Genomic DNA, 20,197 nt, shown 5'->3' on the forward strand with positions numbered 1-20,197 from the left:
TTGCTTGTTATTTTAAACTAATCTTGATCTTAAGGAGGTCTACTTTTTAAACAGTTAAAATAACCTAACTGGTTATTTTGCAGTTATGCACATGGCAGCTAAGATCCACTGAGCTGACATGATCTCATCTGCACTCACAGGCTGTGGAGTAATCGAATTATTGATGTGTTTCCAAACTGCAGTGACTCTTCCTAGATTGATTATGGCTCAAATTGAAAACCTTAGTGTTGAATTTATTGACCTTTGATATCTCTGGTCATATTTTGGGGGCTCTAGAAAGTTGGTTAATTCAATTTGGGATATTAATTTAAGCTTTCAAAAACCTATTTTAAAAAAGAGCTATTAGGAACTATTAATCCTGAGCCTCATTGGTGGGAACAGGATCCAGAATGAAGGAGGTGGTCATCCCACCTCTATGCTGCTCAGACCCCATGGCCAAGACTGTTCCGGACTGGCTTTCATACGCAAGAGGGCTATTAACCATCTCGGACGCATCTAGGACTGGGAGGATGAGAATAAGGAAGCTATGCCACAAGGGGAGTAGCTGAAGGAATTGGAGATAAGTTGAAAAGAATGATCTCAGGTGGAGGATTATAGGGAACATGTTAATTATTGTCGAATATTTCAAGGGCTGTCAGTTAATGAGATCCATGCTCTGTGGCTGCAAACCACGGGACAGGGAGCAAAAGATGGTGATTATTGGAAAGTAGATTGAGCTGCCACAAAATGGCATGGAATATTTTCGTAGGTAATGAGTTCCCTGTCACTAAAGGCATTCAGTTTGATATTGATGTCCATTTGTCATGTGTGTTGAAGAAGAGATTGAAGCAGAGCCATTTTCAGCCCTTACAGTGTCTCTGTGAGAATTAGAAAAAAGGTACTCCCTCTAAATGGATGCAGCTCTAAGCCAATGTGCGCAACCAGGCTAGATTTCAGCCCCATTCATTCCTTTGACAGGGCACCCCTGTACAGGGCAGAACCTGCATAATACATGGCTGTGTCCATGATCTTACCATGTTCTATTCCAACAGCAGTCAGTCAAAGGGAGTAAACCACACAGAATAAAAGGGCCCTCATAAATCAGGAGGAGTTGACCTATAGGACCTTTATGAAAGAACTGATCCTTTAAGCTAGATTGTGTCCCTCAGGAAGTAGAAATAATTTGGGCCTTTTCCTTTGTGATTAAACCCACAACACCACATTGCTGAAATGTCCAAAGGGGTACTGTCACATGCAGAATTTACTTTAGAAGTTGTTAAAAAGTTGATACTTTAAAAAAAATGTTTGCTATGGCTAGATAATATGATAAGTACTTTCATAAATTATTACCTTAATCTGCACAATAACTAAGTAGTAGTATTATACCCATTTTACAGATGACATGTAAGTTACTTGTCTGAGAGTACTTTGCTTGGAAGTGGCAAGGGAGGCAAGTTAAGTCAGTGTGTCTGACTCTAAAACCCATAGTCTTAATCATAAAACAAAATTACCTTTTTTTTTTTTAAAAGAAAAGAAGCAAGGTTTTGAAAGCTCTAACTCAGTGTCATGATTCTGCATTCCAGAATCATGGAAGGTTGAATGGTACAAAGGCCAGAATGTGATATAAATACTTAGACTGACTAATAACCTTCCTGACTGTCTCTCTAACCATCCTGTCCCCCTGGGCCTTAATTTATGTACCTAGGCAAGATTAAACTGAAGAAAATGGAGGCGTGGTTTTCAGAAAATCTGTTTGCACTGTTGCAGCTTTAGGTCAGTTCAAATCTCATCTCCTCTCTGAAGCCTTAGCCTCACCTGAAGCCTTAGCCCCACCTGAAGTTGTTTCTCCCTCCCTATACTTCTTCCTCATTCATGATTGGCACAATTGGCTTGGCAACTAGTCAACACAGCCATGTGACAAATTTTTCATTTGAAATTTGAACTGGGTATTTAAATAGTGCATTGTTTAATGTCAGCGTGTTTATTTCTCACCTCCCCGACTAAGTGGCAAGCTTCATAGGACAGAGACCATAGCTTATATTTTCTAGAAACCACCTCAGCAGTGCCTGTGCCCAGGGCTGATGCTTTTGCATTGTCTGCAGTTTGGAGTGATTTCAGTACATGTGCAGCCTGCACTAAGCCAGATTCTGAGCAGCTCTATATCTAGAAGGAGTCTTCCAGGAGCCCCTGCTCAGTAAGCGTTTCCATCATCATCTTTGGGGATTCTGTAAGTAGGGACCTAAAGCTCTGGATTGTCAAATCCAGTGTTTTTTCCTCCTTCTTCCTTGACTGCAGCCTGAGGCTGAAGTGTTTGTTACCTGCAGCCTCTCCCTGAAACCCTCTGTAATGTTGACTGGCCTCCCTTCTTTTTAGTGAAAACCTACTCTTCTTGCTCTATTCCTACCCATCGACTTCTTCCCAGAGAGGCAACAGGGTAAACAGAATAATCTGGGCCTTTGGAGTCACACTTTAGCTGAAAATCCTATTTCCACTTGGGAAAGTCATTTAGCATCTCTGAGCCTCAGTTTTCTGATCTGTAAAATGTAGAGAATTGTACTCATAGGATTTATGTGAGGACAAAACAAACTAGTTAGGTAAGCATCCAGCTTCCCTTGGCTCACCGTGGGTGATGATTAATTTGTTTTCCCTTTTTTCTTTCTCCTCTTTATCCCCTCCCTCTTTATTACTGCCTTTCTTCTCCTTCCTTCGCCTACAGATATACCTATATATTCTCTCCCTGAGTGATCTCATCCATTTTATATTCCCTGAAGATAGCCCCAACTCTGTATCAGTACTTTCAGTCCTGAAAACTTGATATGGGCTCTGGTCCTGGATTTTCAACAATGAATAACCTGTTCCAGGCTCACAGGATGTCTGTTATCTTCCCTCATCTCCCCAGTCCTCTAAACAACTCCCTTCTGCCAATAGTGCCACAGGCATACAGCAGCAAAATGTAAGGCACTGCTGCCTGTCCACCAAGCCCTGTGGAATCGTCTGCAGTAGCTCCTGAGTGGCCAGCGTCGTCACCTCCCACTGCACAACTTAACTGGTCTGCCAGGACCTCTCCCCACCTTCAGCCTCTCTTAGCCAGTTCTTCTTGCTCATTCTCCCTGGATTAAGTTTCCTAAGGTCACAGCTCGAGTCCTGTCACTTCCCTGCTCAATACTCTTACATCGCTCCCCATTGCCTATAACGTAGGTCTCAGCTCCGTGGTCAAAGCCTCCACCTTTGGGCCCTGACCTCCTGTTCAGTCTTATTCCCCTACAGTATGCGTCCCGTGTTCCAAGGCGATTAATCAGTGTTCCAAGAGCACACCCTTGTACTCTGCTGCTTCATGACCTTTGTTCCTGCTCTTTCCTCCTCCATGGGTGCCTTCTTCCTCACCCTTCCAATCTCTCCTTGCTGAACTCTTGCCCATCCTGAGACCCACTTAAAGGTTTTTGACACTTGTTGATAAAGCTGGTTCCTTCCTTAGTTCTCGGTTACCCCTCCTCAGCCTCCCCGTACCCCAGCATTTCTTTCGCAGGTTCCCTCCCTGGCTTGTCCCCAGGGTCCTGTACAGCTCTTCTTCCCACCACACGCTAGGTCAGCATTTTCCACATTGTTTCATCACAGAAGAGACGTAAACAAAACCTGTGGTACACAGGCAGCGCAGAATGAATCGACAGCTTGATTAATCACTGCAAGAAATCATCAGCATTGAATCACACCCTTTTATAAGCTGACAAGTGACTTCATTAAGTTGAAACCTCATATCAGGTGCACTGTTATGTTTCTTCCTGTATTTTGCTTTCATTGCAGCACAATGTAAAATTTCACTTCTCACGGGTAGAATACAGCAAAGAGAAAATAAAACGTGGACTTTTTTGTTGTTCCTTTGTTTGTTTGAGAAAATAAAGGCTTCATCTTCCTTTGAAGTCCTCAGTCTTTTTCCTTCTTTGACTTAGCCATCATCTGAGAAATTCAAGACTCTGCTTTTTATTAACGCTTTCATCTTCAGCCAGAGATCCATAGGGAATACGTTTATGTACCAGTAACGTTTAATATGCAATAAGGGCTGAATAACCTCCCAAATATATGTTGAATTTATCAGACGCAGACCAGCAGTCATTACAGATGAGATACATTCATGATGGTAAATGATGTCTGTGCTTCCCTCTCATTCACACATCTGGTGGCCTCTCCATGTCAGTTTCTGGCATTCCCAGTATGGCACAAATTCCACACAGGCACATTATTGCATAATAACAATGACTGTGCACAGCATTTAGTGTTTTTATTACATATAATGCAGCTTAGATTAAAAAGTCAACAGAATTATTATTCTCACTGTAGTACACTCATTAACATCTTCAGGAACCCAGGGTTCCACAGAATGTAGTTTGGAAAACATTGCCCTGTATACTTGCATTCATTTACATAATTTCAGTTATTACTGGTCAAGCCACAAATCTAACATCCTCCCTGAAAATCTTCCTTGATATTGCTAATTTGAACAGTGCTCAAGTTTGCATTTCCACAGCTCGTGGCAGTGCTCAGTAGGCACCGGGGGAAGAAATGATGGAAAGGAGGGATGAAGTGAGGAATCTTACTAATTCTTACGGCATTTCTGTAAATTTGACATTTGTAGTGAAGTAGTGAAAGTGACACAAGGGAAAGTTCACAAAATCATTTAACATAAAATTCCTTGTTAAAATCAAATATGGATTATTTTAAATTATTATTGTTAAGGGTAGAGTTAAAACAGATTTTCCAGTAAGATTTTGTAAGTAGGAAGTGTGTTTTTGTTAAGAAACATACTCTGAAACTACAAAAATAGTTACAAAACACTAACACTGAGTCTAGACGTGCTCTTTTGCTACACTTAAACTTTTGTAAATTCTCAATTTATTTCCAGATTTTTCCTCCATCCTTAGGTTTAATTCTCCCTGGTATCAAACATCTGGTCTGCTTAGTTAGGGGGTGCAAGCTAGGAAGGTCAGTGGAATTTATTATGCCATGGCGTTGGCATCCTATCGTCAGTTTTGGTCATTACCTGGTTATCTGCTTTATGTCTGCCTGCTTTGGGGCCTAAATACAACCTAGAGTTATCCTCTGGATCATAGAGGATCTATCATTTCTACCCATGGAGTTGATTATTTTACATGATAGCAGGTAAGTAGTTTTGAAGTAGCTGCTTATAATTACCTCACTATTGTTCTGTGATTAAGGTCACTTACCCCTTCTTAATGAGGGTAAGTAATCCTGCTATGAGTGTACTCTTATAGGGTTTGCTTTCAGGTAAACTGATGTTTTTCTCTTTTCTTACTGCCTGCCTTGATGTTCTGATAGTTTCAAAGAAAGCATGGAGAAATCATCATACTCCGACTGGCTAATAAATAACAGTGTTGCTGAGCTGGTGGCTTCTACAGGCCTTCCAGTAAACATCAGCGATGCCTACCAGGATCCCCGCTTTGATGCCGAGGTAAGAGGAGGCCTCTGGTTGCAGTCTTAAGGTTCAGTTGTTACCCTGGTTTGCTGGCTGAAGCAAAAAAGGGACATCATACAACTCGATAGCAACCCCTGAATTTACTGGCAATTCTTCTAAATCTTTCCCCTGTGATCTGATTTTTAACATCGCCTACTGCTGACTGACAGGAAAGCTTCCTCTCTCTACCCTGATTTGTGGCAAAATGGCTGTATAGTTTCACTGCATATGTTTGAATCCCTGCCAATTATATTGTTACATTTTACATGTCTCTGAACTTTATATAAACTGAATTATACTGTATGTATTCTTCTGTGACTTGCTTTTCCATTCAATATATGTTCCTAAGTCACATGAATTTGTAATTCATTTATTTTCACTGCTGCAAAGTATTCCATTGTATGAATAAGTGTCACTTTTTTTATCCACTGTAGTATTGATGGAAATTTGGATTCAGTGTTTCACTGTTACACACATAACTGCTAAAGACATTCTTTAGTCCTCTAGTCTGATGCTCTTTTATGATTGGGAGCATTTTGTATTAAACATATAAGTAAACCCATGCATTAAGTATACTCATGCACATTTTATATTAAACATAGTTTATATTAAACTATGAAATGGTTAATAATAAAAATGTGTATATAACGTAGTTATTTCCTGATAGATGCTAGCTAGTACAACTACCATATTTTAAAAGATTGCTCCGAAGAAAGAGTACGTTGGATTCTGTTACTGTTTAATGTTAATTATGAAGGCACATGGTGCTGATGTACAGAATATATTAATATAGATTCTGACTTGGCAGAAGTCTAACTTTTAAGGTGGTATAGAGTATCATCCAGATAAATTTACATGAATTTATAAAATGTCTCTACGTGTGTGTGTGCACCCATGTGTGTGTGGTGTGCATTCAATAAATTACAAGATTAAATTACTACATTACAAAGCTAAGGTCTGAAGAGTAACAGGAGTGTTGCAGTGAGGACGGTGGTGTGTTCCAGGCAAGGCTGAGAGAGCATGAGGAGTCTGGGAATGGAGATGAGTTAATGTAGCTGGAGGACCAGGTTGATGAGGTGGGAGAGGGAAATAGGGGCCAGATCGCCCAAAGGTTTTGAAAGCCGTGTTAAGAAGTTTGAGTATTTAACTTGGGCAATGGGGAACCAGTAGTTGTGTTGCAAATGGGGGAGAAGCAGGAGTTATACTTTAGAAAGATCACAGTGGCTTCAGAACAAAGGTTAGGTCAATAATAATAACTGAACATTTAATCAGAAATGAGATCTGGTCTACGACTCTGGAGACAGACAAGGATTCAGTCCTAGTCTCTCAGACTCCAAAGCTCTGCCTCTGAAACCTGCCCTGTGCTGTCTCCTATGTCTGGGGTGGGACACAGCAATGGTTGGGAGGCTGGAATCCAAGTCAAATTTATAACTTCATTCAGATCTTTGCAGATCTCTGCGTGGAAAGCTTAAATTCCTGAAATTTACCACATCTCTGTGGCTGCCTGGAATTCTCTTTCCCCAGGCTACATCCTCTACGTATTTTCTATTCATTCTTCAGCATCAAGTGGAGATGCCTGTATCTTGGACATCCTTTCATGAACTCCCTGTCCGAGTTGGGTGTCTCTCCAGTGTGCTCTCTTAGCTGCCCCAATGCTAACCAACCTCTAGCTCTCGTCAGTTCTGATGCAGTATTTCTGAGCTTTGACATACCCTCCTTGGGAAAGTACACAGTCCAGAACTTCTTTAGTTCTCCTCCTGTAAGGAAGAATACCATCAATTTTGGTCCTGTGACTAGTAGAGCAGAAATGATTTATAGGTGTCAATATTTATATGCGTTAACATTATGATTGGGTTAAGACTGATGTTATGAAGTTTTGCCTTTTGCTATGTTTCTTTCCTTCTTGACTTTAGAGAGAGGATACTGAAGAAAAGACTTCTAAACACACAGTTTTATGAAGAAATGCTCTCAGTAGTCTATTACTAACATCAGTAACAGCTGAACAAACTGAAAGGCTAGCTATGCAGAAAAAAATCATTAATTGCCAATTCATTGTTACAAAGTCAACATATTAGATTAGAGGTTAAGAGATGATGGTCGATTCCTACCCCAAATTATAGTGCTAAATTTGGTATGGATTGCTATTATTCTGCTCTGAGCTTGGGGCCATAAAGTCAAATTCTGGGGTAGCAAAAAGAGTCAACAAATTTACACCATTTTAAAAGTTGGTTCATAAGACATATGCAAAAGTGTAACAAAACATGATAAACACCCACTACCGAGTTTAAGAAAAAGAATACAATCATTACTTTTGAATCCTTGTACTGCTCTTCCCTAATCCAATCTCCTTTATTTCCCACACACTATCCTAATTTAACATTCCTTTGCTTTTATATATAGTTTCATCACATATGTTTGAATCCCTGCCAAATATATTATTACATTTTTTTACATATTATTACATATTTTACATTTTGCATGTCTCTGAACTTTATATAAATTGAATTATACTGTATATCTTCTTCTGTGGCTTGCTTGTTCATTCAACATAAATTCCTGAGTCATGTGCATTTGTAATTCATTCATTTATTTTTAGGGCTCCTAAGTATTCCATCGTATGAATGTGTCACTTTATCCACTGCAGAGTTGATGGACATTTGGATTCAGTGTTTTGCTGTTACATGCATAACTGCCAAGGACATTCTTGTCCATGTCTCCAAGTGCACATGTGCAAGAGTTTTTGTAGTGTCTGTACCTAGGAGAGTGACATGCTGGGTCATAGGCTACAGGTATCTTCACCTTTAACAGGGAATAAAAAGTTCTTGACCAATCATTACTTTTTTTCTTATGAAAACCAGTATATGTCTCAAGAATACTTCTTGCTGATACAATATAGTGAGCCTGAATAGCCCATATCCTTATGTCTACAGGCAGACTCCTACCACATCTCTTCCTGATGAGCGATATAGCCATTTCACGTCTTCCTCCACACTTACAGTCCATTCCAGTAAGACAGCCTGCCCGCTGATCTATAAAAAGAATGTTGTGGGCTCTCAAGCAAAAATGCAACAGTTAATTCTATGGGACTGAGCATAAAAATTTCATGCCCTGATCCAGTAGTTAGAGGCAATGATGTCTGAAGACAATAAACTGTGGTAGGTTAAGCAGTGACCATTTTGTGAAGTCACTTTCATCCCTATGATAAAATAAAGCAAGTACCTAGACCATCATTATTTCTTGACCTTCCACCTAAAATGCTTCCAATCTTCCACACAACTAATACCAGATTTTAAATGCAAATCTGAAGATGCAGTATACCATGATTTTTACAGTTCTCTTTCTGTGGTACTGAAATATAAAATTACTTTATGTTCCCCTTCTCATGCTGAGGGGGAAAAAATTGGAAAAGAATTAATCAGTACAGATGGAGGTGAGAGAGAGAGAGAGAATTCTGCCTAAATATAGGTAGTTAATAGATTTGTCCTACAAATGTGTATATGTTGTGTGTGTGTGTGTGTGTGTGTGTGTGTGTGTGTGTGATGTATCACACCAGGAAAAGCAAAATTATTTATCTGTTTAGGCTTCCTCCCTTTTCAAGAATATTTTGCCTCAGTGACAGGTGTCAACTGCTTATGTTAATTAATGAATGAAACAAACTCCAGACTGAGCCACAGAGCTCTCCCTCAAGAAGCTAAGAGGCTTGAACCTTCTCCTTACAAGCCTGATATAAGATGTTGTAGATGATAAGATAAAGACAATCAATTCAGATAATATCTTTCATTAACATACTAAGTATTTCCCTCAAGAAAAAAAAAATACAATGACAAAATGGAATTGCTTCACCCTTTCACTAAAGGTAATTCTAGAATTATCCTAGAGACAGAGGATACCTTTTAGAATTGTGCTGTCTTCTTGCAAAGGTTTGCGTCCTCTCTTCTTGAGTCTGGTATATGGGTCCATAGTTTTTCCCAGTAATCATAACTAAGTAGTTGTTTATCAGTGGTAGAATATAAGGAAAATCATTTTTTTAAAATCCAGGATTAATGGATTATCTCCAATAGGTATCTCCACTGGGGAAACTGTGTGCATTTTTGTTCTCTACATTCACTGAGTTCCCTGAATAATTTGAGGCTGGTTAACAAAAATGATAATTTGCAGAGAAGTTTCAGGGGGAATTCTTTTCAAAGCATTTCCTATTTTTTCATATAGATTTTCTCAACATAAGTCTATATCCTGAGCACTGGTATCTATCCTAAATTTCTCAATGGCTCAGTGACTAATTCTGGCAGTTTGAATTCTCTTCACTGAACATGAAGAAGGACCCCAATTCAGTAGACAGTAGTGACCTGGGATAGAGCCCCCCCAAAGTAGATAGGCCTTATTTTGGGGTTTCATACTGTAGATATATCAACTTTCAGTTAATAGACATATTAGAGATTTCTTTCCTTTACAGGTGAGGAAACAGGCTCAGAGAGCTGAAGTGACTTGCCTAAGGCCACACAGCATCCTCAAGACAGGGCACAGAACAGACTGTGGGTTTTCTGATTCCTAATTCAGTTCTCTCTCCCCGAGTGGCCTCTCATGGGGACCAGCTGCTCAGGGGCTGCCTGGAAAACTGTCACCACTCTGTCATTCCTCTGTCTACACAGGTGTAGGAATTTATGTCCGGCAGATCTATCTTTTTGTCCCAACTGCCCCACTCACCAGCTGGGTAGTCTTGGGCATGCTACTTGCATATATAATGTAACGAGTAAAATTCTATATAAATATTTTGTAAATCGTGCAGTCCTATAAATATATAAATATATAAATGTCAGGTGAAGATTTTAGTCTGGTTGAGGACTAGTTTTTTGGTTCTTGAGGGATTGCTAGAAGCAGGTCCTTTTCTCTAAATGAGGAGGTCTTTACACAGAACTGCAGACCAGCAGACCTTGATCATGGACAAGCCAAAGTCAATGTCCTTTTCCTCCAGAGACACAGTGGGGAAAGAAGAGGAAAGTCTCTAGCCAAAGAGAGGAATAAAGGGTGACTGTTGACAGCAAAGAAGGGATGGTGGCAGTAATCTGATAACTTGTAGATCTTCAAGAAAGCCAGGTCTTTTCCTGTCTGGTCAGAGGAGAAACAATAGCAGGTGTTACCTACAAAGGTGAATAAGGCTGGATGCATGTCCTATGGCCTTGGGCTGCTCTGGGGAGATGTTCACCATATCCTCCCCTATGGAGACCAGCAATATGCGGCCCTGGCTCTTCACAAGAGTGGCTGGCCAGCCATCCAGGGGCCAGCTTACCCAAGCACATTTAGGTATGATCGGATTTTAGGGTCTGGCTGTACTGCCCAGGCCCAAGCAGCCCACCAGTCCTTAAATCATAAGGCTAAAAGCCAGTGCCTAATAAGAGAGAATTTATTCCATCAACATTTGCTTTGGCTATACAAAGTGGAAACTGTATTTCTCATTTCTGTGTCTTTCCTACCTTGTGGTAACTTCTGGTAAGTCCTCAGAAACTCTGCCCAAAGATATGGAGCAAGAGAACGATCCTTATTTTGAAATCCCAGTTGTGAAACTCTTGGTCTTCCTTTTGATAGAAGCTACAAAGGGGTGTCTTTAATGTGATGTAAACCTCATCCCAGGCACTTGCTGTGAGGCCTATGGGGCAAGTAATCATAGTTGTTTACCTGCTGTGTGTTCTCTTTGTGATTGTTTTAAATATTTAATGGTGTTCCCTCCTTGTGGTGAACAGAACGACTTAGCAGTGAGGCACGGTGATTACTTGCCTTCTGTCTGCCTGTTTGACTCCTAGAGAGGTACCTGCTGGGCTTGATAGCATGCATAGTTTTAAGGCCAAACTCCTTGGTTTATGGGTGGAAAATTATGACAGAATGGTTATATAAGATAGTCACAAAGCCAGAACCAAATTTCTGAGGTTTAAATTCTGCAGCCTTATGACGATCACTGTATGCTAATTCTCTTACAAGATTCTGCAGTCCTCAAAAAGAATGCAAGACAGAAAAGACTGACTAAATATATGATTATATTTATTCATAGTGGCTCAAGAAACACTCACGTTCATGTGTTATCATGCTAGTGGGTTTTGTAGTCTAATCAGTCATTTGCTCCGTGGCAGGGGTATTCATGCTTGGCTCCTAAAGACACTGACAGGAATATCATGTATATTAATTTTCTGTTGCTGTGTAACAAATCACTACAAATTCAGCAGCTTAAGGCAAACACCTATTTATTATCTTCTGTAGGTCAGAAGTCTGGCATGGCATCACTGGTTTCTCTGCTTAGGGTCTCACAAGGCCGAAAGCAAGGAGGTGGCCAGGTGGCGTTCTCATTTGGTCTTGGCATTCTTTTCAAAGCCCATTCAAGTTGTTGGCAGAACTGAGTTCCTTGCAGTTATAGATTGAGCTTCCCATTTTCTTACTGACTGCTGGCCAAAAGTCTCTCTTAGCTCCTAGAGACTGCCCTCAGGTACTACTAGCCATATGGCCCTCTCACAACTTGGCAGCTTACTTCTTCAAAGCCAAAGGGAGAAACTCCAGTTGGCTCTCACAGAGGCTTACATAATGTCAGGAGTGACACACGAGAGGCTGTCCCATCACAGCCTTATAATATAACCTAATCAAAGAAGTGACAGTCCTATCATATTCACAAGTCCTGCCCACACCCGAGGGGTGGGGATTATACCAGATTTGTACAAAGTAGATGGTGGGCAGGTGTGAATCTTAGAGGCCATATCTTTAGAATTCTGCCTACAACACTATAATAAAGACTAAAATTGAGTCCATACAAAATATCCCATGAGGTGATCTGTATGTCCTGATATGGAAAAAATGTCCACAAGAACAAAAGCAAGTCATAGAGAAGTATGTTTAGAATAATGTTTAAAAGTATGTATAGAATAATATATGTGGGTATATATACATATATATGTACATATTTTTCTAATAGACAACAAACTTAACATGTCCAAAACAGAACTTACAATCTCTTTTCTGCCAAGCTTGCTCCTCTGTTTCCCTATCTCTGTTAAGGCAACTCATTTCTTCCTAATGCTTGTGCCAAAAATGTTATAGGCATGATTCTCTCATGTTGCACATCTAACTCATCAGGAAGTACAATTGGCTCTACCTGCAAAATTTATCCAAAATCTGACCATTTCTCACCACTCAACTGCCACCACCCAGGTCCAAGCCACCATCATCTCTGGAGTATTTCATGCCGTAGCTTCTTGATCTACTTCTCTGCTTCCGCTCTTCCCCTCCACACTCTTTTCTCAATACAATAGCCAGGGGTTTTAAATTTTTAAGTCATATTGTATCACAAGTCAGCTCACAAAGTTTTCATAGTCTCCTTATTTCACAAGAGTAAAATCCAAACTCACAATTCTTTCAGAGGTTTACAGTGCCCTACACGATGTCACCTCATTTTCTATCCTCAGCCCTCATTCATACTTCTCCAGCCACACCAGTCTCCTTGTTATTTCTAGAACATGCCACTCACACACCTACCTCAGGGCCTTTGCACTGGCTACTTCTCTGCTGAAATACTCTTTCTCCAATGTCTACGTGGGTCACATCCTCACCTCTTTATAGTCATCGTTCAAATGTTACCTGTTAGTAAGGTCTGGTGCCCTTGGTATTTCTAACCCCTTTTATCCTGCTCTGTTTTTTCCCCATAATTTTTAATACCTTCTAACATATAATTTATTTATGTATTTTTTTGTATCGTTTACCATCTGCCTGCTCTCACTAGAATGTAAGCTCAAAGAAGGTGAGAATTTTATTGGTTTTGCTCACTGATGTATCCCCAACAACTAATAGGCATTATTATTGAATATTGTTCAATATTGTTGAATATATTATCTGTGTTATTTATGAATAATTATATATTGTTGAATATTATAAATTGATGTATGAACATATTACATATTTGTAGGAAAAGATCAGGAAGAACTTATCCCAAACTGTTAATAATTGCTATCTCTAGAGATGGCAAGATTACAGCTTTTGATTTTGGTTTAACTTGAAAATTTCAGGGGTGCATATATTGTTTTTGTAATTAGGCAAAATTATAAAGATGTTTTAAAATGTTAGACCTTTTATATCTTATGTGAAATTATATTTTACCAGGCTATTATGAGCGCTCTAAAAACTATAAACTATTACTCAAAACCAGAATTGAAATAATGCAAGATCTAAGTACACTAACTTGTCTTGCTGTATCTTTGGGGAATTCAGATGGATTACTTTCTATTGCCCTCATCAGCATGGAGTGTTGGTTGGCTTTTATTCTAACTAATATCCTTGTCTGAGACTGTCCCAACAGCATGTATATAAACTGCATTTGCAAATGACCTGACATTGGGTCAGGTGGCTTCTTGGAGTGCATACTCTATTTACAAATACCTTCACCATGAAACAATTATTCTGGCCTTGCTTTTAGTCAGCATTGTGCTTATGAACTCAACTCCCAATAATTAGTTACACTCTAGCACATCATCTGTGAAGCTTTCTGCCCTTTTTTTTCATACTACATCAAAGAACACCTTAAAACAACTATACTAATGCACAACAAGCTATTATTTACTCAATATAAGGTATACTATTCTGTTGCTTAATTTAGTATTTCCTTCCATTTATATAGTTATGGAAAGAATTTTCAGAGCCATTACATGCAGGGTTTTTTTCTGCCTGCAACAGAAATGAACAATTGGACCCAACATTTAAATAGGAAAGGTTCAGCAAGGGGAATAGCAGAAAATAACTAAAAAGTAGGGCAGGCCTTATGCATGGATGGTTTGGTGGTCTGTGTGTTACAAAGTCAGGAGTGGTGGAAAATCCATCAGCACCCAGGTCTCCTCTGCCATGGGGGCTGATACCCAGAGTTACACAGTTAAATCTAAGATGTCATGATATTAATTCTGTCACTCTTCAATCCCATGCAATTCTTCCCTGTGACGTTCTTTCTCTGATTTTTTTTTTTTTTTATTAAAGCCTGTTATAGACAACTCAAAAGTTCTTACCCTTGTCCTGTAGCACTTAAGGATAATGGGACTTCAGGCTCTGAGATCCTTTGACTTACAGCATTAAAGTCCCTTTTGCCTGTCAGGTCTTCACAGCAAAGCACTTCTGCAATCTGGGATGCTGAGTGCTAGCCTGGCAGGTCAGCTCCTTTTCCATTCTTTGTAACGCCTTCTGGTCTGTCAGTTATGCTTCTGTTACAAAGGGAAACGTGCAAAAATGGAACCATTAAGAGGTAGGGCTGAAATGCACTTGCTCCCGGTAATCTCTCAGTTGCTGATACTTAGTGTAAACCAGGCTGAGAGCCTTTCCTGAGAATAGGATTTGGTAGGGAAGATTGGACAATGGATATAAAATTTCCAGATGACCAGGAGGGTGAGGAAAGTTAGGAGGATTACTAAGACTTGAATAAGTTATACAATGGGGAAGCTGTGGGTAGTGAGGACAGATAGGGGGCCATGGTTCTAAGAGTCGAACAGACTTTGCTGCATCGGTGGTGGAAGACAGTGCGTCGGCTCTAAGTCCAAAGGTCAGTTATTTTTTAGGAGTGCTTTCGTCAGGAATTTAAGGAATCATTTGTAGGCAGTGTTCTAGAAACCTATGTGCAGATGAGGTTGGCATAAAGAAATGCCTCTTTGTTGTTTCAGGGAAATCAGGGGACTGACTCAGAACATCCCCTCCCTCACTTGTCCTAGTACCAGAATTTCTCACTGGTAGATTGGTGTTTGGGGGATAAAGTATTACTTTAGATTACTATTAAAGTTGCACATATCGTTCTAGGGAAAGAAAACACATTGCACATTAATGAGTAGTATTACGTTATCACCAATTCTTTTAACATTCCCTTTGACTGCCTTTGAGAGTCTGGAAAATATGACAAGTATGTTTTGATGGCTCCATGAGGTAAACCATCTTAAATTATATCCATTAACTGGAAAGACCCAGTGAGGACAGAGACTTGGAAAATTTTTAGTATATACATCTTTAATTGGAAAGAACTAGGCACCCCTAGATTATGTATTTATTTTAATGGTAGCCTCCTGGAAAGGCTGCTTAGTCTCATATGGTCTAATATTTGGGACTCTAGTGATGTGAATTTTAATCTAAGAATGATCGAGCAGGGACCTTGTGGAACAATGGAGCAGATATTTCTGGGATGGTATTTCTTTCAATACTAGTAATATTTACACTTGTAAAGCCCCTTACAAATTTTGAAACGCTTTCATACACAGATTCTCGTAAAACAACTTGGAAAAATAAGGAAAAGCAGAAAGAAGAAATGATGAGAAGGTGCTCTAATGCCAAAATCTGGAGATAACCAGCGTTAATAGTTTGTTGTGCAGGAGATAAATATTGATGACAAAATTGAGGCATGAAGAGTTTTGGTGACTTGGTTGGGGTCGAGGGGCCGATAGATACTTTTGAGCTTCATTAACTGATGCAATCTGGAGACTTGGGTTGTCTGATGCACAGCGATGATTCTTTCTTCCATACTTTCTTCTTCTTCCTTACCCTGTTTGGGATTCATTCTTCAGAGGTCTTGTGCTTCTACGACAGGCTTCATCTCCCATCTCCTTCTCCTTCAATCCCTGCAGAGGGTGATATATGCTTCCAGGCCTTGCTGTTTCATATAGTAATATAAACTAACCTGGGTTAGTTTAACTTTCCAGAAACAACAGCCATTGCCACAAATAGACCACTAGGGGATTGCCTCAATGATCTTAAAATTGGAAAATTCACTCTCATCATACTCTGCCATCCTTCCTTCTTCTCCTCTCCCATCTTGTTGGGCGCTTCAAGCTTGCTAATCATCACCACCCCCTCTTCCCTGTGCTCATAGCCAGTTAGTGCTGGCCCCACTTCCCTTCCTCAGCCAGAGTGGGAATGACTTAGAAATACCCTCAACATCCTCGGTCGCCGCTCCCCTCCTCCTGGGCTCAGCCCATGCGAGACTCTAGCTCTGCTCTCTCAGTGTGGCCTTCCTCTTCTCCAGAACTAACCACTTTACTTCTGTTCCTGATCCCATTCCTTCTTCCCTTGACTATCTTTGCCTTCAATTATCCTTCTGTGTTACTAAATCCAATAGCCCATTTTCAGCGCTTATCCTGTTTGACTATTCTGCAACATTTGACACTGTTGTTCCCCTATAGTTCTATTTAGAAAAGAACTTTTTATCTTGCGTACAAGTAATTCATTATCTAAAATTTAGAAAATAGAAATAGTAGTCTAAAAAACTCCCATACGCAGAGTTCTTTCACAGTGTATATACATGTATCACATCATAATGTTGTACGCTTTAAATATGTTACAGTTTTGTCAATTATACCTCAATAGAGCTGGATGAAAAAGGGATCAGTGGTTGCCAGAGGGATGGATGGATGAATAGGTGGTGTACAGAGGATTTTGAGGGCAGTGAAACTACTCTGTGTGATACTGTAATGGTGGATACATGTCATTATAAAGTTGTTAAAACCCATAGAACGTACAGCATCAAGAGTGAACCCTAATATAAACTATGGACTTTGAATGATAATGATGAATCAGTGTGGGTTCATCAGTTGCAACAAATGTACCACTCTAGTGAGGGATGTTGATAGTCAGGGATGTTGATGTGCATGTGTTGGGGCAGAGGGTATATGGGAACTCTCTGTACTTGCCTCATTTGTTATGAACCTAAAACTGTTTTTAAAAAATAAAGTTTATTTTAAAAGCAAAGAAACAAACAATTGAAAGGGAACTATTATGGTTATAATTTTTCTAGGATTTTCCAATGTATGTAATATATGTTTGTACACCCACAGATGCCCACACTATTATCACTTAATATATTACAATTTTCCCTGTTTACAAATATTCTTCTATAGCATGATTTTAATTAGATGGATAATATTCCACTGTGCTATGATTTACTTAACCAGCTCCCTCCAGTGGAATGTTCAGGTTATTTCTGATATATCATTATCATAAATAATGCTCTGGTTCATACCTTTATACGTAAACTTTTGTTCATAGCTATGATAATTACCATAGGATAAATTCCTAGACATAAAATTGATAAGGCAAAGGGTGTTTATACTTTTTAGACTGGGTACATGTCAATAAATCTATTTCCAGAAAGGCTGTTAACAATGTGTTCACACATTAGGAATGCTATAAAGCCTGAGCTGAAGAATATGAGCTTTGGAGTTCTTTTCCATCCTACCTTCTTCTTCCTGTCCTAAATATTGTGTCCCCTCAGATTCAATTTTTCATCCTTTTTGCCTTTTTATTGGACAAGCTCTTTCTTGGTGATTTTACCCACGCAGTTAATATGAGAGGCTCCTTCTTCTCTCTCCCTTCCCGTTGCCCTCTCAATGGTAATGTGTGTCAGCTTGAATTTGGAATCATTTCCCTCAAACTTCCTGTGTTCCCCACCTCAAGGAGCTCCACCGCCCTTCCTCAAACCAGGAACCTCAATATTATCTTTTGTAGGGATGGGAGAACACATACTCCTACCTCCCTAGAACAAAAATTCTTTTGGGGAACTACACTAATTTTTTGGTAAGCAAAATTATCTTTTACTTCACTGACAAAGAGCCTGAGGTTTATTTTTGTCACCACCAAGCCTCTCAGGCTGTCTCTCTCCTTGTTTCTGTCACTCAGTGCATGTTCCCTTTCTTCTTGCACTGTGGTCTCTACCCTCAGCTGCTTCAGATTTCCCGGGAGAGGTTAGACAGGGGCTACAGTTGTCCCAAGAGTTGGCAGAGCCACTTGTGCCTGCTGCTCAGCGCTGGGGCGGGACCACCGACAATTGTGTATGACCCTCAGCAAAACAAAACACACCCAAGCATCCTAGTGCTGCTCTGGCCAGCCCAAGTCTATAGATTACACCTCCCAAGCCTCTCTAAAATTGACTTCCTTCTCTTCGTGCTCACTGATGTTGCTGTTATTCAGACTCTCTCCTTAGGGAGAGGAAGAAAACCACTTTGTTCTTTTGGAAGATAACTTTGATGGATGTGTTTGTGATTGGCTTCCTTTGAACCAATCTTTCCACTTTCAAAGCAGTCAGTCTGTCTAGGTCTTATCTGATAAGGGAAGATGTTAACAGTACCTACTTCATAGGGTTGTTTGAATAAGTATATGCAGTAATGCATGTGAAAGTGCAGAACAAGGTGCCTGACATCAATTGAGCATCCAGTAAATGTTATCTTGTCATCATCGTTACCCTCATCTTTGAAGACCCACTTTTACGGAGCTAAAACTGCTCCAGATTTCTCTAAACACAGTCAGTTGCTGGCTTTTGTGTGGTATTCTGAACGTTCTTTACTTGGACACTTATTTTATCTGAACTACTTCTGTCTTGACTAGACTGTGAGCTCCTCAAGGGTAATAACTGTTTGAATTCATTTTTATATCCTTAATACCCAGCAATGTGTCTGGTGCATAGGAGGTGGTAAATAAATATATGATGAAAGAGTGCATTGATGAATGATTTATGCCCAGGCTTTTTGCTTTTTTTGTTTTTTTGGTTTTTTTCTGGAATTCTCAAAAATCAATTGATGTAATTTACGCTATTAACAAATGGAAAAAGAAAAAAATCACATGATCTAAAATCACATATTAAAAGGCATAGAATTGAAGAGTAAGATGACATGATAAAATGCCTGGAAAATCCAAAGCACTACAGATATTAAAGTTAACAATTGAATTTAGCAAGATTGATGGATGCAAGTTCAATATACAAAAATCAATTATATTTCTATATGTCAATTAAAAGCATTAGAAAATAAATTAATAATACCATTTATAATAACATGAACTTTTAAAACACCAGGTACAAATATAACAAATTATATGTAAGACTTCTGCATAGAAAACTATAAAAATTTGCTTAGAGAAATTTTTAAGAACTCTAAGTAGAGGGATATTATGGATTGAGAGACTCAATGATGTAAATATGTCAAGTTTCTCCCAAATTGACTGATAAATTCAATACAATCCCAATAAAAATCTCAGCAGTGTAAGTGTGTGTGTGTGCGCGTGTACGTGTGTGCGCGTGTACTTCAAGTTGATTCTAAAATTAATATGGAAATGCCAAGGGCAAAAAATGGTCAAGACAATCTAAAAGAAGGAAAAAGTTGGAGAAATTACACCACCAGATACCAAGACGTATTATAAGACATTATTATTCACGGCAGTATGGTATTGGTATAAGGGTAGACACATAAATCAATGAAGCAGAACAGAGTCCAGAAACAGGTCCTTACATATATGCACACATGATTAATGAAAAAAGTGGTACCAGATAGTGGCGGGGAGAGGCATGTCCTCTGCCCCACAAAATTGGTTCTGGTCCAGTTGGATATCCACCAAGAAAAAAAAAAAAGAATCTTGACTCTCAGCTCACACTATACTCAAAAATTATTTTCAGTTGGATTGTAAATCTAAAAGTAACAGTTAAAACAATAAAGATTCTCGGGAAATAATAGGAGAATATCTTCATGAGCTAGGAATAGGGAAAGATTTCTAGGAAAAGATCAAAAAATTACTTTAAAAAACAAACTAATATACTGGTATCAAGAGTAGAAGACATCTGAAAAATTAATTCCTCAGAGGAAAACCAAAAAATAAATCCAAATATAAAATTTAGGTGTATAAATTAACTTCCAACTTCAACTTTTTAAAATATGTAGCTCTTAACTTCTACAATAAATGTTTTAAAATATAAAAGAAAATCTTTTATCCCAA

General features: G+C 39.2%; 1 protein-coding gene across 1 annotated transcript in view; it reads left to right on the forward strand.

Annotated features, from left to right (window-relative positions):
* PDE11A (phosphodiesterase 11A) overlaps positions 1 to 20,197 on the forward strand; it is a 423,005-nt gene that overhangs the window by 215,818 nt on the left and 186,990 nt on the right. Inside the window, exon 6 of the mRNA XM_082395677.1 lies at positions 5,311 to 5,443. Coding sequence (XP_082251803.1) covers positions 5,311 to 5,443 — 133 coding nt within the window. The remainder of the gene's footprint in view (positions 1 to 5,310; positions 5,444 to 20,197) is intronic.

The sequence above is a fragment of the Balaenoptera borealis genome (assembly GCF_965194805.1).
Source record: "Balaenoptera borealis genome assembly, chromosome: 6".
Lineage (NCBI taxonomy): Eukaryota > Metazoa > Chordata > Mammalia > Artiodactyla > Balaenopteridae > Balaenoptera > Balaenoptera borealis.